Source organism: Lissotriton vulgaris, chromosome 8 (genome assembly GCF_964263255.1).
Source record: "Lissotriton vulgaris chromosome 8, aLisVul1.2, whole genome shotgun sequence".
NCBI lineage: Eukaryota > Metazoa > Chordata > Amphibia > Caudata > Salamandridae > Lissotriton > Lissotriton vulgaris.
This window is the reverse complement of record NC_141696.1, coordinates 1,182,530,980-1,182,555,988: the sequence shown is the minus strand read 5'-3', so window position 1 is coordinate 1,182,555,988 and position 25,009 is coordinate 1,182,530,980. Positions and strand designations below refer to the sequence as shown.

Here is a 25,009-nt window from a genome sequence, read left to right as displayed (position 1 = left end):
GGGCTTCTATTCTCTACTCTACCACAACAAGTCTCGCAGAGCAGCGCATGCACGTTGGCTCAGGCTCGACCTCAAAATGGAGGCAGTACCAGGAAAGTCACCTGATGGCATCATACTGAGTTCGAGCCCCGCTCTTTATCTGATCTTGCAGCGGTTTTCCTCTCCATAACCCTCCCTCCTTTAGCAACCAGGCGGAGGTATCCAGGATCGCAGTGATCTTATCTGATGACTTCCCAACACGGAAGCCAGTTTTTTAATTGGGAACAGATTACAGAGGTTGATATTTCTGAACAATAATTAAGGACTTACCAGAACCCACAGGACTTCATGAAGAGCCTAAACAAAGCCCCAGCCACATAGTCATTGTAGGGGTGAAACACGTGTTGCCTGCAACAAGTACTGAGTATGGAGAAATGCAGGATAACCTGCAAATACCAAGTACAAGATAAAACGATATAATCAACGATATTCATTGTCAATTGACTTTTCTTTCTATCTTTGAACATCAAAATCTAGCATTGAGACCAAGAAAATATTAATCAAGAAAACTAGACACTCAGTAGCAATACAAGTTTACTTTTGAGGAGGAGTTGGCCCAACTCTTGGAGAGTATCAAAGGATTTTTCAACGGATTAGGTAACAATACTAAAAGCATTGTGGGTAAGAAGGGAGAAGGTCAGGCCTGCAAAACTTTCATGAAAGCTACATTAGAAGTCTGGGACTGCATGGGAGAATGGAGTGTTTTGACCTTGTTCTCCTTCCCGCTGACAACAGGGAATGCATATTTCACACCATGCCTCAACCAAATGGCATTCCAGCATTGGCAGAGAGTCATGTGCCGTTCAGTAGGTCACCCGTTTAACAAGAAGGGTCTCCTGCCCTTTGACCATCCTGTTACTGGCTACCTGAAACCGAGAGGTTGCACTACGTCCAAATCTGCCATTGGTTAACACACCGAATGGTTTGCCCCGGGGGGTCAACACTCTCCCATCATTTGAGGAGTGGCTGGTGACCAAAACATCAGACAGACACCTTGTCATAGAATTTGATGGCATTTTACACCATACAACGCAACAGGTCAAAACAGCAGGTCAAATGGGAACGAAAGCTTTGGCGCAGCTGACACAGTAGGAGTGGGGGGAGGTGTATTACCGAGTGAGACTCACAGCCCACAACACAGCCAGCATAGAAAAGGCCACCAAAATGGCCACTTATTGGTAGCTCATACCAGTACGCCATCATAGAGGCATCCCCAGGCGTCATTCTGACTGCTGGTGCGGTTTCGGATCCCCAGGGTCCTTACTCCACCTGCTCTGGAACTGCCCTAAACTTACTGCCTATTAGACCAAGATTCTTAATGACATTGACATCCATCTACACATACAGTCGCCTCAATCCCTCGCTTACACAGTTTTGGGGTTATACAACACGCTCACCTTCCCACTCAAATTTCGCTGGGGCAGACAGATTGTCTTAGCCGTGGGTGCCACTCCAGAATATTTTGACACACGGGCACAGGTCTCGTCCCCATACATCAGAGATGGATACATCGTCTTTGCTACATACTAGGGATGGAGAAACTCACCCTAATTGCCATTGCACAGCTGATTCATACAGTGATCTCTTCCCCCCCCTAAATTGCCTTACTCTCCGCGGAGTTTCAGGAACTCACTTGTCCCAAATACCTCCACCTACTACGTCTCACTAATGTTACTAACATTAGCCATCTAAGGACTCTGACTAAGGTGACACTACTGGACACATGGCGTGCTACACTACATACTGTTCTTTAGCTCCTCGGTTCAGGGGCAGGGGGTATTTGTTTTCGGATTGTTGCCTTTATCTGCATGACTGCCTATGAGGACGAGCACCATATGCTTGTAGTATTGATATGTTTTGTTCTTGAAATACCAAATAAAGAGATTTGAACCATAAATGCCTTACAACCTGTATGCTGGTGAGACCCAGAAGTACATGAAACCGTCCTGTCTACAAGACACGTCTCTCCTTATTCAGATTATCGAAGGGATACAATGTTGGATGTGTGTAACCAACTCAACTTCGCCCCTCTCAGAATGGAGTTTCTCCTGTCACAGCTCCATTCTGGGTCAACCTTTACTAGATTTACTTTACTTTCTAAACTGTCAACCTTCCATCTTTGAATATTCTATATTATTGGTCTTCATATTGGATAAAAGGTTTGATCCACAAGCTCCACTTTAAAGCACCCAACATCAGCTAAGACGACTCCGAAAGATTAAGGGCCTGATATAAGGTTTTGCTGACAGGTACACTGACCGTTATCACGTCCCGCCTTATCACAAGTGCATTCGGATACAATGAACTTGTAATAAGGCGGGTGGGATATCTGCCACATTTGTAACGGAGTAACCTTCTGCCAAACCCTAAATCAGGCCTTAAGACATGGTTCATATAAAAAAAAACTGTGCAACTGTTAGTCCTAGCCAGCTTAGACTACGTCAGCTCTTTGCTCTCTGTGATATTCAAGTTAAACCTAGTTCCTCTCAAAGAAGCCTTATGTGATGCTCCCAGACTGGTATCAGAAGCTAAGTGCTCTGACCACATTTCTTTAGGCCGCACTCTACTCGCTGCCCATTGAAGCTCCAAGTTAATTCAAACTGACTTACATCAAGCACAAAGTTCCACACTCAGAAGCAGTCTATATATAAACTGCTAATCTCAGGATTGCTAAATTCTGCTAGTACAGCTTAGTCCGAAAAGGCAAGAAAAAACAGCCCCATGACAATTATTCTCAGGGGGGAGCCCTTGAAAGATTTGGAATTCTGTTCTCCCTGATCAAACCGTTCAGTTGCCTGTTAACCGCATCGCTGCTGCGGCGATTTTTACGCTGTGCGGCTTTTTTCATTTTACATTGTTACATGACGAGCTCAGCTCGTCATCACCACACGCCACCCGTGGCTGATGACAAGCTGAGCTCATCATCAGCAGCGAAGGGGTTAAAGAAAGAGCTGTAGTGTACTTTATTCCAACATCACTTCCAGAAATGATTTTCTACCAACTTCCCTAGATGTTGCTACCCGTTGACCTAAATATACGCCTGTTATATAACTTGCACAATTGTAAATAAATGTATACCGTTGTCCTGCAATTGTACCATTTCTTCCTTTCTCTGACCTTTATAACAATTGCTAATTCTGTTGTAGTTGCACCATTTTTTCCTTGTTGTAGAGTGCTGTGACGCACTGTGAATATGGTCTGCATTGTGTACAACTGCTATTAAATAAATACCACAATCACACATGTAGACCAGCCCTGTCAATGATAAATCTAGCAAGCAGCACTGATCCTCAGAGCTGGTCAGTGGAATATGATCAGTCTTGCTGTATGTACCAAATAAATGCAAAGACCTGCGGCACGCGCAACCTCACACATTGTACGCTATCACTAAACAATACACTGCAATGCTCCATGTTCACTTCGCCAACAAAACACTAGGCCATGATGAATCAGGTCACTGAAAAATGTCATAACAAGGTGGAAAGGACCCAGTTTTTGTGAAAGTATAAGACCATATAAATTATAGACAAGTTACTACTAATTCAAAATAATAGGAATGTTATGTACAAATAATGATAATAACATAACATAATAAAGTACTTCACACGAAGATAACTTAACTCGAATACATACATCAAATTAAGCACAGGCTTCCTTTCACCCTGAGATGAAGCTGAGGCAATGGCCACATTTTAGTGCATGTGCAGGGGAGGGTTCTTAACTCTGTGCTTTCTGCCCTGAGCATGCTGTGATTAATCATGATGATGGGGCGGGGTGACCAGGCCTAACCCACCTCGCTAGACAGGCAACTAAACCAATATCAGCTTATGAATTGGCACAAGACAGACTAGAATGATGCGACATATGACAAGCGACATGGCATACCAAAACAATTCAACCATCATGGTGCTTGCAGGGGGCAGACAAATGTTTCCAGTATTTGTTGCTCGCAGCTGCAAAGTGACAGCCTTTGCTGCCCCTGCGGTGTTTTTTTACCCTAGGTTTTTGATTTGAGGGTACTAATGGTAATTTATATATTCCTGGTGTTAAAAGTCAAGATACTAAGCATGTTTTTAATAGTCACACATGCACAACATAACTTTACAGTATGTTGAAAAGGAGTTTTTTTTCCCTTCAATGTTTTCAACTTCTGAGGAGAATCGAGTGTCATTTGTTATCTATTTTTACATTTTTATGACTTGCAAGACAGAAAATCCTTAAATACAGAGAAACTGAGGTTTGTGCATCATAAAGATGTCAAAAGTGATCCTCGAATCTCGATTCAGGTAATTCCTTGTTTTAAGTGTCATTAATCTTTATTGAATTCTAACATCAGGTATGATGTGTGCTAGCACAGCAAACAGGCCCAGGCAACAGTCACCAGAAGCACAATTATTGAATACAAAGAGGGGAAACTATCTGACCCAAATTCCAAACTCCATTTGTAATCCCCCGTAATCACCTTTTTAGGTCGAAGGCCTAAAAGGCTGCGCTTGCGCAGACTTAGGTCTGAGATTTAATGACTCTCAGTAGCGCAGAAGGTCCCGCCTCCCTGCCCTGTCTCTCCTTCATTGGCTGGCTTCCTAAACGGAGGCCAGCCATTGGAGGAGAGATCAGTCACTCCGATGCAGCCCCGTCCTTTTCGGATTTGGGGGCGTCATTTTTGATGTTCTTTAGACAGTGACGTTGTCCGTCACTCAGAACATCAAAACCACGCCCCCAATTCCGAAAAATTTCAGGAGCGCCGGCCGCCATTAAGCTGCTTGTTGTACATGAGGTAGGTCGCATGCTCCCGCTGTCCTCGTTCCCGCCCCGAATCCGAAAGTCGTTGTGGCCGCCGTTTTGTTTTTGCTGTTTTATTTTTCTTTCCATTAGCAGAGTGGCTGATGTCAGAGATAAAGGAGCGGGCGCGCGGGGGCCCTTTGAAGCTCTGCGTGCACTCATGACATGTCCCGTGGGCTCGGCCGGTCTCGGCGTATCACTGTTCGTGGCTCCCGCCCCCTCCCGCCATTCGTGGCTCCCGTTGTCCCCCCTCCCGCTGTTCGTGGCTCCCGCTGTGGTAGGTGTCTACGCTCTATTGCCTGCTTATGCTGGTCTCTCTCCCCCCGCTCGAGTCTCTCCCCCCCGAATCTCTCTCCCCCCCTCCCCCTGAGTCTCTCTCCCCCCCCTCCCCCCGCGAGTCACAAAAAGTGGCAGGCGTGAGAAACAAACAAAACCAAGGTGGTAACTATACATCATCCGAACTGATTCCCTCATTGACACTTGTGCCACTGTGTATTTGATGTTGTGGATGGACTGTAGGACTCCAATCCAAACCAACACTCACCAAATTGTAAGCATATGGCAAGAAGTGGCTTCACATTGCTGACATCTTCAACACTATAAGACTGTCAGAGCTCCTTAGAATGGAAACTGCTTCCTCTTTGAAAGCAGGCGGTAAAGTTGTGAGTGCAGAGTTGTGAGTGCAGAGTTGTGAGTGCGCAGAGTTGTGAGTGCAGAGTTGTGAGTGCGCAGAGTTGTGAGTGCGCAGAGTTGTGAGTGCGCAGAGTTGTGAGTGCGCAGAGTTGTGAGTGCGCAGAGTTGTGAGTGCGCAGAGTTGTGAGTGCAGGTGCAGAGTAGTGAGTGCTGTTGAGTGCAGAGTGCTGTGTATTGGCAATGTAAATGACAATGCCATTTATTTATGATTTAAAGAAAAAAAAAGAAATGTCATGAGCAATGCCAATAGCTCTACCTTTAATGATGCCGAGACCATTGCATTGTAAATGCTTGTTAAGTCTGGCCTTTGAGACAGCTTTAGCTATCTCATCAGATTATAGATTTCCCAAAAATCGATATATATAAAAACGAAAGTATGTCTGTTTGTCCTTTATGCATTACTACACCATTCATCCGATCGCCATGAAACTTTGGGAAGTTGTTGAGTACACTCCTGTGAAGGTTTCTGGCAAAAAGAAAAAAAGAAAAATGTGTTAAATATCGACCCCCCCGGCCACCGAGGGCCCTCATAATCTTTCCAATAATGGACGTTTACAGTTTCCGGTGCGACTCGCTTTTGCAATGACCATCAACATAGCACAAGGACAATCGCTGCAAGTGTGTGGACTAGATTTGGAGAATCCGTGCTTCTCACATGGACAACTGTATGTGGCCAGCTCACGCGTCGGAAAACCTTCTGATTTATTCGTGTATGCACCAGACAGAAAAACAAAAAATAGCGTGTATCCACAAGCACTTGAATAAATAAACAGAATTAAAACAACACTTTGAAATGTTTTCCATATTAAAATGAATAAGTTTCAATAAAAATGACGCAATGTAAATTGAATGTTATCATAACAAGTTTCCTTAAATTTGCTTTCTTATGAGATCGCAGCAACGCGCAACGGGTAATAAATAAAATAATATATATGGTCGCTTTTAGTCAGAGGTCTTCATCAATTGGTCCTTTCAGTTGTCATTCACATTTTGCTTCCACCCACCACATCATACAGCATGGGACCATATATTAGTCCGCTTTACCCACTGGCTCCATGTACTCAGAGTGACTGCAGAAAGTCTGTACACATTCATCACATCTGCCTAAAAGTAGCTCCTTTCTCTTAGTACAAAGCTTATTTAATTTTTTTCTTTTTTTCTTTTATTTATCTTTCTATAGTAACATATTAACTTTAAACACCAACAATTTATAATGCCTACTCTTTGGGTGTCCAGTTACCTGGTGATTTATTTTGACTCATTTTCTTAAAGCTTTGACGTTTTTTAAAATACCATTGTAACTACATGTGATATGATTCCTTGGTTGGTCCGTGAGTTAGTCTTCCCTCCTTCACTAATAATAATAAAATGCGAAGCACCTCTGAAAGGTTTGTTATTTCAAAAGAAGAAAAAAACATTGATAGAAAAAAGGCACATCAATGTATGCTTTTTAAATGTTACATTTTAATGGAACCATATGGAAGCCACATTTAAGTAGCTGCATGGGTTTTTATTGTTTTTATGCCATAAATAACCATTAAACAGCTTACCTAGGTCAGACTAGTTGGCTTTGCCAGTGATTGTTAGTTATCAGGAAACATCACAACTTAAACACTTCTAGTTAACTTCAAATGCTCAGAATCAGCCACATCACCTTGCCATGCTCTGCGTCCCATAACACTATAACCGTACCTCAGTGGTCCTTGCTCACAACATGGAAACACTTCCCACACAGGATCAAAACAAAGACAACACCCTTCCAACCAAGCACTCTACACAGTGTAGTGTGCTACCCACCTTAGGCAAGAGCTTCTGCACCCCTTGGGGGTGATAAGTGCTATTTTAGAGTTGCAATACAATACAGTACAATAACCCATCTCATCCGGGCCAGTATCATTTCTATCTCACACTGTTGCGCCATCTGCACCCCGAGGCACTATAGTGTTGTACAGATTGTTACTCCTTTACCCCCTCTAAACTCTGCAAAAACTCTCTGACATCATTGCTTTGTGAAAAAAGTAGCCACTTTTTACTACGGTGCACTCTTCGTTTGAAATAATTAAGGTAATTTGCAGAAAGAAGCACTGATGAGGATTAGGATCTCTTAATCAAGTAAGCAATTCTTTCTCTGTGGTGGAGTTCAGTGTCTCGGTAGAGACCGATTCAAAGAACACTACATTGAATAAGAACTAATACATCACAAATAGGACCATTTGAATTTACCTGTGAATTGGGATTTTACCTTGTATAGATAATGTTCCTGTCCTATTCTGCAGGTGAAAAATAGAGTACAATGAGATTGCTGTATGAAAGTTGAATTTATGGGAATGGGTCAGGCATCACAAAGATAAGGATTGCCAAGAGTTCTTGGGCGAATTTGATCTCACTTGAATTGTCCAAAAATTGTCCATCAACAATATTTATGATACTTATACGATACCTGCAATTAAATCAAAGAAGTGGGAGCGGCCTCCTGGATTTATAGCTAGCAATGTGTGATACATTTTTAGTTACTAGCCCAAACAGTGTTTGTTAATTCACATTGTAATAATGTGAAGTTCATGTATAAATCTGAGGAGAACATGTCATCAGCAATTTCAAAAGTGTGAGGGGAGTCACTCCAGGACAATGAAAGTTATCATCGGGAGCAAAAGTAAATATTGTAGTCAAAACTGCAGGATAATTTGAGAAGAATAGATTTCAATGGAAGACATCGCAATCCCATGAAAATCGAAATCAGTTTTTTGGAAACTGCAGCCTTTCCAAAAAAAGGAAAATTGCAATAGAAATAAAAAAATACTTGTATTCTTTGAAACATTACAAAGTACCTTCAGAATAATGATGAAACTGGATGACAATGAATTCCTGTTAGATCAGCTTGAGATGATAGATATGCTTGCACGGATTGATGAGTGTCTAAAATGCTTCGATTGTGACAGTATAACTAAACAAAGTAAAATAAACAAAAAGTGGGAGCAGCCTTTAAACAGACTGAATGGGTTGATAATGAGTACTTGACTCTGATAGTAAGGATATAAAGAACCATTAAAAAACGCTAAAAAAACACAACACTGTACGAAACAAATCCATCCCTTGTTTATACAATTAATTATCATGTAAAAATGGAATAGAATACCAATGTTTTCATGATCTAATGTTGATGGCGATTAAAAAATAAGATACTGCATCATATTGGAAACTGATAGTGGTTGGTCATGCAGGGAATGAGTGCTATAAATTATTATAAAAGAGTTAAGTGTAGTTGTAGATCATGTAGCCAATAAAATACGTTGTACGAAATAAACATTTTCTACAGCCTTAAGTCACCACCTCATGCCCTGTGTCCTGATGAGGCGCCTACATATACGCTGAAATTGTCTCTCGATTGTGGGAAAAATTGTTTGAATAGGGACACTACAGACAAAAAAACATTTACGGATTATTGGAAAACTAGTATTACATTTACACTCTACAAAAGGGTTGTAAAGTAGAGCATGTTCCTATAGAATAATTACATTATTGTTTTGGAAGTGTTTTCTTTATACAATTAGTTGAACAATATCTGGCAATGCTTAAACTTAAGTATCAGTCTGAGATTACACCAGTTATGAATGCCCGATGTTAGGCCACTGTTCAGTTTATGCTATTTGGACCATGAATCTGTCAGGCAGACACATACATGTCTCTTCTTCTGCTTTGTGGATTGATTACCAGACTTGAGGAGCGTGAAGGTGATAGGGAGCCAGTGGAGTTGTCGGGGGTGTTGTGACATGTGACTGCAGCGGGGATGTCGAGGATCAATCTGGCTGTGGCGTTTTGGACGTTCTGTAGTTTCCTGAGCTGTTTCTGGATAACACCAGCATAGAGGGCATTGCAGTAGTCAAGTCTACTGGTGACTTTATAATAGCAACTTTAAAAATGTGATGTAAAATGAATCACCACTTAACTGTTCATCGGAAGTGCAGCCCAGAGAAATAAATGGCGTTTAAAGTTAATAAAACACTTTAAACCAAATGTGTCACTGAAGAGAAGTGAACTACTTTAAGTGGATGGGAACACTGTGCACAGCCCTTGTGCAGTCACCCAAACTGAAGGCAGCCAGTAGGTAATGTATACTGACCGATTGTCCCATGCTGTATGTCGTGGTATGTCGTGGTGGGAACAAGCAAAATGTGAATGACAATTTAACAGACCAATGGAGAAAGCCCGCTGACCAAAGGCCCCTCAAAGTATGATTTCTTTGGAAAAATAATAGTCTAGATAGACAACTAACGCTATCTCAAAGTCCATACCTAAAAAAAGAGTGTGTCACAAATTGTTTGCTGATGTAAATATTGATATATTCAAAGCACTTCATTTTTTTATTCAGGACCTGGAGATTTGAATAATGTTTATATACGTATGCTTGATTCAGGTTCATTTGAAAATGCATTACTAATTTGATTGGTATAATGTTTAATAGTAAACCAAAGTCAAACATTTTCCCTTCAGTTGCTTACATTGAAGTGGGATTAGTAAATCTACCCCATCCAAAGGCCAACACATTGTCCGAGTTTGCTTACGTAGGAGTGGGAATAATAAATCTAATCCCTCCAAAGTCCAATACTTTCCCTACTGTTGCTTCACTTGGGAGTGAAATTAGTAAACCTAACCACTCTAAAGCCCAACACTTTCGCTACTGTTGCTTAGAAAGGAGTATGAATAGCAAACCTAACTCAAATCGATAATCTTTGTGGTTTTAGTGTCACCCAATAGCAGGTGTGTCAATATGAGACAGCGAGCAGCTTGACTGCCTCCAGGTATATAGTGTTGACACCAGGGCCGACCTTTAGCATGTGTGAGCTGGCCCCACACCCAGGGCACAGACCTTCAGAGTGGTGCAAGAGCTGCCTGCAGCAGTCTTCTTCTGACGGTGCTCCAAAGAAAACTGTATTTAAAACCTTTTTCTAGAGGTTGCTGGTGCTTTTATCTACACTTTGACTGCTTTTCTTCCTATGGCCTTCCTTTTACTTGGCCCCACACCTTCAATCAATTAATCAATATGGGGTTTGTAAAGCACGGCTACTCACCCATAAGGGTCTCAACACGCTGGGGAGAACTGCTGATCTGTCTGGGTGTGGAGGTTCAGTCGAAGAGCAAGGTCTTGAAGCCCTCCCTGAACTGGGTCAACAATGTGGATTGCCTAAAGTGGATGGGCAGGGTGTTCCAGGTCTTGGTGGCGAGGTAGGAGAAGGATCTTCCTCTGGTTCTGGTCTTGTGGATCAATGGGACAGAGGCCAGGGCGAGTTGGGCAGAGCGGAGTTGTCTGGCGGATGTGTGTAAAGCGTGGCGGGGTTCAGATATTCTGGTCCTGCATTGTGGAGAGCCTTGCAGGCTTGTGTGAGGAGCTTGAAGGTGATAGGGAGCCAGTGGAATTTTCTGAGGTGTTGTGTCATGTGACTGCGTCGGGGTATGTCGAGGACCAATCTCGTTGTGGTGTTTTGGACATTCTGTAGTTTCCTGAGCTGTTTCTGGGTGACGCTGGCTTAGCGTGCATTGCCGTAGTCAAGTCTACTGGTGATGAGTGTGTGGGTGACCATCTTTCTGGATTCTCTGGAGAGCCATCTGAATGTCTTTTGAAGCAGGCAGAATGTATGGAAACAGGATGAGGATACTGCGTTGATTTGGCAGTTTATTGAGAGCGTGGAGTCCAGTATGATACCACGGTTGTGTGCGTGGTGCAGAGGGTTGGGAGGCAGGACCGGTTCTAGGATTTGCAAGGCCCTGGATTAAAAGGGAATGTGCGAGGTCCCTCTAATTTAGATAAGTGGCCCCTTGCAAGGAGACCATTCACAGACAATGCGGGACACCTATTGTCGAGCATTTGTGCGCCCCCACACAGTTTTAACTTTTAGCCCACAAGCAATTCTCACACCTTCAGTCCGATAGGTGTGAGAATTGCTTGTGGGCTAAAAGTTAAAACTGTGGGGGCACAAAAACGCTGGGCAATGGGCCTCCCGCAGTGTCTGTGAATGGGTCTCCTTGTAATTGGGACAAGAGGAAGCTTCTCCCTCCCCTAGGCCTCCAGACTCGATCCCTGAGAGGCCCGGGGAGGGGGCTGCCTCCCATGGACCCTAATTGCAAGGCAACACCTTTCTTTAAAATGGATCACCAAGGAAACAACAGGACACACCACCAGTGCGGGCCTCATGCTGGTGGGCTGAGTGCGAGGCCCTGGGCAGCTGCCCACACTGCCCATGCCTGACGCCGGCCATGTTGGGAGGAGTTCCTAGTGCGGCAGCCCACAAAGAGTCATCCCAGGCTATGGGGATGGGTCCAGGATGAGTACTTTGGTCTTGTCCGAGTTGAGCTTGAGGCAGCAATCTTTCATCCAGGTAGCAACTGCCTTCATTCCGTTGTGAAAGTTGATTCTGGCGGCTGTGGGGTTGGTGAGGGAGATGATCATGGGTGTCGTCGTGAAGGAGACGATGTCGAGTTCGTGGCTTCTGACGATGGCTGCGAGAGGAGCCATGTAGATGTTGAAGAGAGTGGGGCTCAGGTAGGAGCCTCAGGGCACTACGCAGCTTATCTCTGTAAGTTCTGAGAGGAACAGGGGTAGTCTGACTTGCTTTGTTTGACCGGCCAGGAAGGAGTGGACTCAGTCCAGTGCCTTGTCGCCGAAGTCAGCGTCATGGAGTCTTGTGATTAGGGTGCGGTGTGAGACGGTGTCCCTCTATCCCTCCTATTTTTTTCAACAGTTAAAGAGGACGAATAGGAGAAGGAGGTTCCAAATTTAGTTTAGTTTAGGGTGCTGTCTGAGCAAAGGCCATCTGTGGCTGACACTAGCCGTAGTAGGAGTTTCACTGCACTTGATTAAAGCATCTTAAAATAAGCTACCTTGTTATGTGAGGTCATGTTTGACACAGCCACCAAGTCTTGACATTTGAAGAAATATTACTTTGTATTTTAGTCCTTTCTCTTTCAGTTTATCATTATAGGCTATTATAGCTCTTTCAGCCCTTATGTTCCAGTATGCAACATGCTAATAGCTTAAAAGCAAGGAATGGCAGTTTTACACAAGACATGGCCTACTAGTCAGATATATACGTGAAACTGTTTGTTGCAACTGTCTCTCATCAATCCTCACTTGAGCCCTAAATATTTAGAGGTGGCCGAGCTACTGGAGGCTTGAGCTCGGCTTGAGCCTAAAAATGAAACAAGTTTTTACAGAAGGTGATGTGACCTCAAGGCTACAGCTGCCGACCATGTTTCATGGAAAACTGGATTTGAATCCTGTGAATACCAGCAAATCTCACAAAAATACCTGTTTTGCAGTCTGTGTTTCTAGTATATAGCTCTTTTGTCCGTGAGGGAGGTGCATACTATATAAAACTGCCCAAAATAATATGTGGATTCTTCCTGCCACCTACTCGCCAACCTCATCCTCCATGAATTATTAACAAAGCATTAACCTCTGACGTCACAAAGAGATTTTCATCTCGTGGTCGAATTGCACAGTGTTGAACTGGAAATCTGGAATCAATCCCAGCTTCCCTATTGATCAAACTGTGTGATCCAAGACAAATACTTTATTCCATTAAACAATCTTTTTGTTCCCTGTCACGTAAGGGCATCTTCAAATATGCACGATCAGGGCGTGCGCTGTACAGTCAGGATGTGGCTGTACAAAAACTCTTGTGTTTTATTAAATAGTTTATAATATTGGCCACTGAAATGTTGTGATTGTGTGGAGTTTTTTCGCACAATTATAGATCTGATGAATTTGCCACAGAATTCATCACCAACTGCATAATCTGCGGAACTTACTTAAAAAAATTATTTCTACCGCGAACAGTTCAAAAGTTACTAAAAATGCAACAACACGTGTTGCTGCAAAGTGGAAAGCCCTCTGCAAAGGTTGGCTGGTCATCTTTCTGTTTCTTATTGCTGTATTTGGGTGCTAAACTGAACTTTTTTGAGGTACAACCAATGCCCAGACAGTATTAACAAGTGTAACAGTGACAAAATAATGAAGTAATACTATCACAAAATATACCTCGTTATGCTGAATAATTTGTCTTTTCTTTCTGAGGAATTCACTTAGCCTTGCAACATAATTTGGCCCTCCCTGACGCATAATTCCAGCCCTTCTTATAATGTTGCTCCAGCTGTAATAAAAATCTAGTCCACATATGCGGTACACATGACGTGACTTGCCACTTAGTTACTAATAATATTGCCATCAATGCTCATGTTTCTCAGTGCAAGTTTAAAAACTCTCACTTTTAATGAAGATTTTCCAGTAATCTAATATAATAGCGTCGAAAGGCTCGATGTGTTAACGAAATACACTTTCTTGAGATTTTTAAGACACCTTATCATTTAACATGATGTTTGGGGCATGTTTTACGTGCCCATTTTTGGGGTTCATTCACGCACGAGTATATAGAGCCAACCCAAAAGCCACACTTGGCTTGGCTCGGCGCTCCCTGTTAATTTGTGGGCCCCCCCAGCTTTATAAATAATTACATCAATCAGGGCCGGGTTTAGCGCTGGTTGCGCCTGGTGCGACAGTCTTTTATGGCGCCCCCACCCATGACTTCCTTCTCCACCAATTCCCTCACTACCACTCTCCGACAGTGCCCCATTCCTCTCCATAACCCCTCTCTAACACAGGTAATTTTCTTTAAGTGCTACTCATAGTTCACTCGCACTCAGTTTTGTGATCTGCATGGTACACGTTCTTTGTGGTACTGTATGATGAGTAAAAACTACCGCTTGACAAAATTCCGATCTCTCACCAGCAGAAAAATTAATCACCAGTTATCTTGACATTTTTATTGTTGCCTGAAAACTGCTGGACACACAAGGAAGTTCACATGCTTTTAAACCATCAATTATTTTTAAACACGGCGCCCCCAACCAAAGTCAGAGGCAGGTGCGGCTGCACCGGTTGCACCACCCTAAAGCCGGCCCTGACATCAATTTAGATGGAGTGATTTAGGTGGTGCGGGCGCCAAGCGCGCCACAGAAAACCAAAGAAATTCGGACTTGTTTGAAGATTTACAAAAAAAAAAAAGCTGCCTTCATACCCTCGCTCTGGATGAGGAGGGGCAGACACACTTACCTGCTCCATGCGCGCTGCTGCGCCCTCTGTTGGATAACCTGGCAAACGTTCGTCCAGGGCCTGGAGACGCGCCGCCTCTTCCAGCGGGGGTATCTCCGCAGCATCCTGTAAATCTATCACCTCGTCCAGAACTTGACGCTTCTTGAAGGAAATCAACTTTACGTCCCTGTCCCTTAACTCGGGAAATGTGTACGGGCTGCCATCCTTTTTTGCTCCAAAACGTATTCTTGCCATGGTTGGCCCCCCGCCTTTAGCGTGGCTCGCCTTTTACGAAAAAAGTAAAAACTGTATTGGCGACAATTAAGAAGCTGGGTCATCTGATGGTTTCCAGGACGCTCGCACACATCCACATGGCTGCAGACAGTCTCCAGGGGAGGCGCTCCTCCCGTGTGATGCTCGCGAGCCTGTGGCGCTCTTCGTCGGGCTTTATACGCCTTCACCGGCTGCACTCCCCTCGGTACATGCAACCCGCCCCCTCCCTTTAATCTGCCCGCGCCAAGTGCCAGCCCGCTCTGCGCCCAGCCGCGCTGCCCATGTATGTTTGCACTCGGCTGCCAGGCTGAGTCAGGGGAGCCTGGGATTTCACAACGTCATCCAAAGCCAACTTCACGGTGCGCAGCTCGGTGCAGAATAAGTTCAAAAACAGACTCACCTCACGCGACACGGTGCGCAGAATCACACGCTCGTGTAGCCGGGTGCATTTGGAAGCAGGGTGTCGCCAGCAAGGCGGCGGCCTGACGTAAAACGATGGCCCCCTTCCCCGCAGCAGTGAAACCCCCCTGACACCCCCTCCCAAATCTCACAGATACAGTGTTTCTCATTCACCTGAACTCGTTTGACAGAGCCTTTTGTTTGTTCCACTGATTCTACAAATGCTGCCGGACGGCATTCTAAAGCGAGGGAAAGGGTTGTTGTCATGGCTCTCGCAGGGGGAGGGGGCTACTATGCCTGCAACCTGTCTGGAGCTGGCCATTCGTCTGTGTCTTCAAACATATGGATCATTTCTTTTGCTGTGGAGTGTGGCTTCAAAGACTAGCGCAGTGATACTCAAAGTAGACCAGGGTGGCGGTTGCGGCCCTCTTGACCTTTACATGCGCCCCCCCCCCTTCCAACAGCAGCACGAGCTTCTGTTTAGTTGCTCAGCACTAATATTCAGAAAGAATGTTCAATAAACTTGCAAGCATTTATTAACCTGCAAATACATTCTTGGTCGTTCATTTAACACTTTTTTAGACCTCCTTACACAATCCCTGAACCACCCAGAACCCTACCGCCACCCTGCAGGCATCAGTGCGGCCCTCGGTCACAATACGTCACAGTATGTTGTGGCCCCATGGCAAATGTTTGCGAGGGCCCAATGGTAGGGTATCCCGCTGGGCTTGGGATGTGACTGTAATGCATCTCATCTTGGAGGGGTGAGGAGTGAAGACTTCTTTCCCTTTGTCGGGTGACCCAGGTGCTCGCTTTCATCTCACTCTGACATGGCAGGCATCACAGATTTGACCTTGGTTTGCAATGGAAAAAGCCTCGCTTTTGCTTGAAATGCACTGAGAATCAGCACTTGATATGAAAAAATAGACAATATGGACATGTTTGAAGACTGACAGGAGAAATATATATTTGATTCACCAAACTAAAGAAAATTGAAAATGAGAAGTTCTGATTCTTACAACATGCACTAATGAAAGAAGGGTTAGTGCACTACATATGAGTACCATTTTTTTTGTTGCGGATTTATGTAGGGAAAACTCGACACAAAGGTATTGGAGCGCTTTACATGAGTACCAGTTACGTTATACAAGAACAGGTTAATTTCTTGGTAGGCACGGGGAGATTAAGTGATTTGGCCAGAAATAACAAGAAGCTGAGCCGACACCGAAGCTCGAACCTGGTTCCCTAGCTCCAAAGTCGGAAGCTCTGGCCATAAAGCCACAACCTCTCCACATTGAGTACCAATAACATTGTACACTGGGAGACAGAAACGTTGACTGGGGAGTGCACCAGAAAACAAAAACAATGGTCCACCATGTCAACTTTACAGACTTGTCACATATGTAATTCCTGAGCACAGACCTTCAAAATGAGGTCCAGCCTCAAGGATGATATAATCAATGTTGTTTCCCAGCAGGTGATTAACATGTATACATATATATTGGCTTCCTCTGCCCAGCTCTGCCATGGACTGTATGCTACAGCGGTCAAAACAGAGAAACCGATGGGAAAGATGGCCGCCCTCTTCCACACCATAACCACTGGTGTTGGGTTTGCTGCAAGACGTCTACCACAGCGCTATTTGTAGCACCCCCAGCATCAGGAATACCACATTCACCACTCTAAACAAGGCAGGGCACAGAGAGAAGGGCAATTGAATGACTAATTCGCAATTTTTGGCAGAAATACTGGTACGCCTCCTTTATATGAGGCCCTGATCTCGTGCCATCATTCCTTCACCATCTCCAACCATGCAAGCATAATTTGTTGTTGGACTCACTCCTACTTCACCCTCAGGGCTCTTCCTCTTCCATTCTTCATACAGACAATGCTCAGTGCTGTTCTCTTCAAGGTCATTTAAGGAGAGCAAGAACTGTGTCTCACATGTGCTTTGTTAAGCCGAGCTGTGCAGTTTGACAGGGCCACTGACCTTTTAACCATCTTTTCCCGAGTTCATAAGTTTCCGGAGACATCGGTGGAGTGAATTGACACCATAATTCGACCCTCAAAACTCAGGAGGCACACAAACATCTGCATACTGTGTCAGCGTCCTATTTTATAATTGTATTTATACACTGCTTACTACCCCTTAAGCTGCCCCAGAACCCAAGGTTGGTGGTTACTGCAGTGACGCTGTTGGGTCAAAGGAGCGGTGCGATGCATTATTAAACATATTTATAACATCACTGTGGTACTCAGCAGCCATCAGTGTGAACTTCAGTTATGTCACAAAGTGACAGACGAGAGGTGGCCTAGTGGCCAAGCTGCCAGCCTTGGGACCTGTTCTCCAATCTCCAGCTCTTGACTAAAAATTACATGATTTTGTTTGTATATAACTTAATCTTCAGTTATCTAAAATTGTAAATATGCGTGAATTGCAATGCAATTATAAAGATGTGAAATGTCATTGAAAAATTCAAAGGTGTAAATCCCCACACTGGGCCGTCCTTGTTGGCCTTATAACAGGCTCCCACTGAACGACAGGGTACAATTCAAAACGTTGTGTGTAGTTCATGAGCCCCTCCATAGCCATACCCCTGGTTATCTCTCCAATGTTTTCCAGCCCAATTAGATAGTCAGTGGGGTGACTTGAAAACCTACTCAAAATTTTCAGGGGTCTGAAGAAGGTTATCTATGCTACTCAGCATCTTCACTCAATATTCTGTGTCTGATGATTCTCCTTGCTAGCCCTACATTCTTTTGGTCGCATTTTTAGGTCTCGCCTATGCAGCGTGCATGCACTACATAGAGACCTTTAGCCGTCATTCAGCTGTTTTTCGAAGCACACACTCGTGCTTGTAGGGTCATACACCTTGCGGGAGAGCGCAGGGGCGCGCCACAAGCACAAGTATGTGCTTCTAAAAAGAGCAGGTTGCACGTGCACGCACGCACCACTCGCGTGCTTGTTCTTCTCATTCTCCTTCTGCCGAGCAGGCTGTGCACGCACGCACGCACGCACCACTCGCGTGATTGTTAATATGATAGAGCTGACCGGTTTCACATTGTCTTTATGCCCATACCTTTCCCTGTTAACATCTCTTCCTGCCCGTACCTCAAACTACCTCGAACTACCTCTACCTTTCTCTGCACACACTTCTCCCTGCCCCCACTTATGTCAGCCTCCACCTATTTCTGTTTCATACCTCTAGCCTACATCTGTCAACTAGCGCCTTTCTTAGCCTACACCTCTGAGTCCATTGCTCTCCTTGCCTGCGCCTGTCATCCGCCATCTTTGCGCGCCCCCGGGCCGCCTGCCCGTACCTTTCCCTGGTCCCTGCTGTACCTCTCGTTGCCTACACCTTCCAGCGGGTACCTCATCCTGCACCTCATCCTGCGGAGCATGAACCTCCCCTTGCCTGCACCATTCCCTGCATGCACATCTTCCTGCCAGCAGCTCTCCCAGCCCGCAGTTATCTGTCCGCCCTTCTCCCAGCACACACCTCTCCGAGCCCACACTGTTCCCTGGCAGCACAATTCTCTTTTACCTGTTTCTGCCCACATGTCTCTGTCCGCACCCCTCCATGCCTGTACCTCTCCCAGGCTGCCCCACTCCATGACCTTCGCAGACCGCTGCTCTTCCTGCCCACACATCGCCATACATTTTCCCAGCTGGCCTTAGATCAAATCATCAGCAAGATCTCTTATCACAGAGCAGTTTGACTCCCGGACTGCTGAATCCCCTCCCTGCACTGACCTGCTCTCTCCACATGACAGCATCCCAGGCTTACCGTGGTGGGCGAAGGACTCATGTGTAGTCCGATCAGCCTGACTCATCTTATGGAAGTTGTCTTTTTCACACGCCACTTTATGAAACATGTACGAAGCCTCAGATGTTTATAAGCAGTTATTGCATAAGTCATGTTACCGTCCTTGATAAGGTGCCATTAGATTGGTCTTGCAGCACATTCAAGGCAGTTTGTAATGATGTTGCTGGTACTGTGTTCTGGTACAACTCGTGTGTGCTTGAGTGTGTGTGTTAGATATTCGGGGCTCTGGGAGGTAAGTAGGAGTCTTTTACCAACTGCCTACACATCTCAGTTGGTAGACATTTCCAGCACATGGAAGTCATCTGAGCATATTGCAGGGTTTGAGATTTCCGTCTTGTTTTATAAAAGTTGTTGGGACTTTCTCCAAGAATGTTTGCTATTACATCACCCCGGATACACCAATCATGATCCATGCAGTTGGAATCCTGCTTTATTTACGTTAACTGGGATTAAGTGGAAGCTCGTTTGCTAACGACATCTTGAAGACATTGGGAAACCTTTCTGTGGAAATGCATTCTACCCGTTGCCCACCATTGGCTTTGTAATTTGTAACTCACATTTGCTTGCTTTCTGTTTGCTGACTTTATTTCTTTTAGGCTGACCAGTTTCAGTTTGTACCTTCCCTTGTCCAAACTCTAATTACTATAGTCTAACAGTACGAAATTTCTGTAAACGGGGTTTTAAATCTTCTTATCCTGTCACGTTTGCTGTTTATTCAAAGACAGTGGTCAAATGTCAGGCTCTGTCTTCCAAGGAACTTGGGCTTTACTTTTTTTCTCTGACTTCAAAGTGAGAGGATTTATGTGACAATCATGTTGGCTACTTTTGGGACCTTATAAGTATTTAGTTATGCAGCACAATATCTTTGGTGCAACAACAACTGTTGCATGGCTAAACACTTATAAGGTCCCAAAAGGCGAGACCTATTGGGTAAGCCAATGCTTGTTAAGAATGGTATCAATTCCCACAAATGGACATGGTAGAATCTTCATTTGGGGGTATTTTAAACAATGTGTACGGGCCCACTATGTGTGTGTAGTTACTTTAGTCACTGTTTGTGGCATGAGCTTAGACCCATTAGGTGTTTTTAAAAGACCCCTCACACACCAACCTAGTTGGTGTCATGCTTCATCATTGGGGTCCCAACTGAGCGGTTGAATGCCCCCCGGTTGTGCTACGACGCCTGATTACAGCGGAGCTGGTGTGGGTGCGTAAATGTGATGTGATGTGATATTTTACAGATAAAAATACCTCTGGGAATCCTTGCCTTTATTTTTAATGTTTGCGGCCCAGGATATAGTTAAAATATGTGTGGTGCAACTATTTAAGGAGTAATTACCTATAAGTTGGCTTATGTGTGGCCGTCTACATATTTCAGCCCCCGCTGTGTGATTAACGGGGCTTTCTTCAGGACCAGAATGGTGATAAGTGAGTGGCGAAAGGTGAAAATAGCATGCGAAAACCAGTGTGGTACCTACACACGCGCTAAGGTGTGTGGCAGGAAAAAATGTTGATGTACTCACAGACACTTTAAAATAGCAAAACATTCCTGTGGGAAAGAAGAAGCCAAGACACCAGTCTTAAAAGCTTCACCATCACCTCAGCTTTTGAAAGTTACTATATTGAACAAAAGCCAGGCACTCACACTTGTGTGGCAGCCACTCCGTTGCTAAACACCTATAATACTACCTTGTTCCTCATTTGCTAAGCACTCTGAAATGGATTCATAGCCGCATGGCAAGTATTACAAAATTTTTTATTAAAACATCAACTACAACAAAACTAGTCCAGTGTTATGGATTTTGTATGGGTGGTAGTTGCCATGTATAATGTGGTCTGGCATGTATGTATTTCCAAACATTAGTCTTATTTTCCCATATTTTTCAGAGCCATTGCAAACAAAGCCCTATAGTGCGCAATTAATTGCCCACAAATCAGTGAATTCTGCTCACTCCATTTTCAAGTCTAATTTTCTTCTCATGAGTGTATTAATCCCCATTAATCCCCCAGTATGCAAATCCTTTAAATACACAAAACAACTCTTGAATTCTATTTGATACCCTTTTTAGGTTTGGCATAGACAGCACATGCACAGTCTCTTCCAGACGTTTTGTTTACTTTCAGTGGGCTTCCAGCCAACCCATTGCTTACCATTTGTTGGCTCCATTGTCGCTCTCATTTGCCCTCTTCTATTTTTTATTGTCACTATCATTTGGCTGCTTCTATTTGGTCAGCGAATTCCGGGTTGACTTCCTTTTTGCCTGGTTAACCCTCCCCTGGAGCATGGCCCAAGTACTTGTGTCCTTCTAGAACTTCTCTTGTGTGACCTACTTTTTTCTTCTTCTTCAGACAGTCCTTGCAAGTGCACATTTTACTTTTACACCTGGCCGTGTAATTAGTTTTATCTTTCTTTTCAATGTTGCCCCGATACTTACCACTTCTGAATTTCTTTCTTTATTTCTCAATATTTGTTTTATTAAAGAGTGTGTGCATGTACTTTTCTTTTTTTTTTATTTGACTTATTGTTGATGCATTTTTTTTAGCGTTTTTCACTTCTGTGTTATATTTCCAACACGTATTCTAAATCAGCGTTACAGCACAAATTACTTTACGGTCCCAATCACAGACCTTTGAACTCCTGGTGTCGGTTGGGAAAGACTTAGTCCCCGTAAATACATATTGTACATCCAAACATTTAAATGTTATGCAGAGGTCAACATTATGTTTTATGCAGGGACAGATTAAGTGATTTGCCCAGAACACAAGATGCTGAGCCAGCGCTGGAACACTAACACTGTACCCCAGTTCCAAAGCCGGCAGCTCCACCCTTAAAGACACATAATAATGCTGAGGACAACTTTTCAGTTTGCATTATAAATTACTGACAAGGAAGGATGCTGCCTTTTTTCATCCAACATTTCACCTTTCGATTTCAAAGAACACTGTGGAACTCAAAAGAAGACTCACACATACTTTTTTGATACTTAACCCCTTTGCCGCGGCCGCGTCTTCGCAGCAGTGCGGCACTTCCACAAAATGGGCGGGGCCACGTCGGCCGTTGGCCGACGGCAGCACTAGCGAGGTAGTGCTTCCGTGGGCCAACAGCCGACGGGAGCACGCGAGGGGTTAAACTGCTGATGTTCCCTTCATGTCCTGGTGGGCACCTCTGTGTTTAAAACATCTGCTTTACACCCGTAAAACAGCAAGCTATAAAATAAACTACATCCTACTACGTTAATCCTTTCACTTTCTTTTCCTCATGGGTGTCCAACATTGGCCCACAGGACCGATCATCAAAAGGAAAAACATAATCACCTAAAATCATGTGCAAGTTGTGCTCCTTCCACTTCAATTACAAACAAACATATTAGGATTCTTTTAATTGTTTATTTGACTACTGTTTCTTCTCTCAACCAGAAACTACTTCCTTTTGCAGACAAAGAGAAAGCATGCATTACTCTTTTACTCACACATACTTTCTAATTCATGCAATGACAGCAAATGGCTTCAGGTTCCTGTCCTTTACATTGCAAATATTCTTTGCTGATGCTTTTTGTGGTTGTGGCACTACATAGGATGGCATGTTTCAGGCCGCCTCCCTCCCTCATGTGCTTCTCACCCTCACCTCCATGTCGCTCTCTCTTACCTGTGTGCTTTTGTTCACCTCTGGATTGTTGCTTGCCCGCCTTTCTACCGCTGTCAATGTTGTTGCTTGCCCCACAATGTCCATGCTGTTGATTGCCTCCACATTGTGTCCAAGTTGTTGCTTGCCCCACCCACTGTCCATCTTGTTGCTAGTCCCCTACTACCCTCTGTTTTGTTTCTTTCTGTCTCCTGCCCTCTCTGTTGTGCTTGCCCCCTCCTGCTCTCTGTGTTGCTGCTTGGCTCCCTACCATCCCCCATTGTTGCTTGTCCTCTCTTGCTGCCCAATCTAGGGGCAGATTTACAAGGAAGTGCTGCAGCGCAGCAACGCAAGCCCTTTGGCTGCGCCAAAGCACAGGAATACAACATATTTACAATAATATGTCACATTCCTTTGTTCTCCCCTGCGCTGGCGCACAAACAGCTGCCATGTGCCGGCGCAGGCAACCTTGCACCATTACAGGCATTTTCCTCTTTCAATGCGTGCTGTAGAATGTAGCACGCATTGAAAGAGAAAAAAACGAGGAGAAATTAAAACATTTATTTTCGTTGTGCCTCCCTACGCCTCCCTGGGGAGCGGAAGCATTCAGACGCATTTCCAGATTTACTATTCCTCGTAAATCTAGAAATGTGTCTTGTTCCATGAGTGTTGCATGGGAACACCCATGGAACGCCCCTTTCACGCAAAGCGCTGCGTTTAAAGGAGCCATATATACAAGGATAGGAAAAGCCATGCAGGGTGGCTTTTCCTGTCCTTGTAAATATGGAGCAGCCAAATACGCCACCAGTACGTCGCAAAAAGTGACATACTGGTGGTGCAGGGGGATTGTAAATATGCCCCTCAGTTTTTTGCCCCTTCATACCTTCCTCTTGCTGCCTATCTCATTGCTTACCCCCATCAATTGAAATAAAACTGTTCCATATAAAAACATATCTGCCAGGTTCCGGTGAATTGAATTAGAATCCAATAATGCCGTCTCAGAGTTATTTAAAAAAATTTTTATTGGCTTTTATTGAATATAGTACAGAGAGTATTTCATAGAGAATGAAAGAAATGTAGTCAGCAGGCAGAATCTCCAAGAACAGCCATGATATGCACCTTGTTGCAAATAAACCCAAAGATCCGTCCAAACTTCAATTGTAACCCATGATTATTGCAGCCCTAGACACGTCCATCCATTATGAAGCTCTCACATGAACGCCCCTTACAACCGCCTTCCCTTAGAACTCTCCAAATGTTCTACTTGAGCATTCTAGAATCCATAAAAATGAAAGACTTACAAGATAAACCCAGTGTTGCCGTTACAACACACCTCCCCCTTAAACAGAGAAAAAAATTGAACACATATAAAATGCCAGAAAATCAAAATTCACCCACCGTTTTCTCATTCATCGTGCCTCTACACTGTGGTGCTTACATATGAGGGCCATGCGTCACTTTTGCACCAAGTAAAGAGGTACATGTGTAATGCAGGGCTCTCATTCCTATTTAAGAAGCCATGCAAAGCCACCCTGCATGGCTGTGAGTGGCCTCATAAATCATGAGCAAGGCGATGCAGCGCAAAACTGCGGCATCGCCTTTCTCTGCCCCTGGGTGGTGTTGCAGTGGGTTTTCCCATGCAACACCCACGAAATTTGACACTGCCCAAGATTTACAAAGTGATGTAAACCTGGGGAAGTATCAAATCCTTGCACGTCCTGAGGTGAGGCGTAACGAGGAGAAATGTTCTTATTTCTCCTGGTTTTTTCCTCTTTCCATGTATGCTGCATTCTGCAGCTCTCACAGAAAGAGAAAAATTCCTCTTAGGATTGTTTTTGTGCAGGAAGGTGCCCCTTGATCTATCAAGACAATGATGTACTAAATCTCACAATCGTCACTACCCACTGGCCCCATAATATCAAAACCAATTGTTTCCCGAGACATATAGGGGCAAGAAACTGGAGACAATGGAGGTCGAAAAGTTTTGCGACACTTATCTGAATTTTAACATTCTACACATTTTCTTGTTTTGCTTTGTATCTCACCATCAAGATTTGGCCACTAATATCATTTTTTTACTCTTTGTTCAGTTTTTGATACACCTAACAAAGGTTTGATACACCTAAATGAACTAAATACCCCTCATGGCTTAGTTTTAGATGGTACAACTTTTCCACCTCTGTTTTCTTCACTTAATTTATTTCTCACTCCCCAGAAAACTCACTCATCCTTATCCAGATCTTTTTTCAGGCCAGCCCTAGTTCACAAATCCCATAAAAAAATGTGTAT

The 25,009-nt window shown here is 44.1% G+C and overlaps 1 protein-coding gene across 3 annotated transcripts in view; it reads right to left on the bottom strand.

The window, feature by feature from the left end:
• The window catches only part of ATP7B (ATPase copper transporting beta), a 539,299-nt gene that overhangs the window by 373,093 nt on the left and 141,197 nt on the right, over positions 1 to 25,009 (bottom strand). The window contains exon 1 of one of the 3 annotated variants that reach the window (XM_086935039.1): positions 14,621 to 15,014. The exons of 1 other annotated variant lie outside the window; for it this stretch is intronic. In XM_086935039.1, coding sequence (XP_086791165.1) covers positions 14,621 to 14,854 — 234 coding nt within the window. In that variant the 5' untranslated portion in view covers positions 14,855 to 15,014. Of the gene's footprint in view, positions 1 to 14,620; positions 15,015 to 25,009 lie in introns of those variants that run through there. One more of the 3 variants, XM_086935041.1, reaches the window with a different exon arrangement.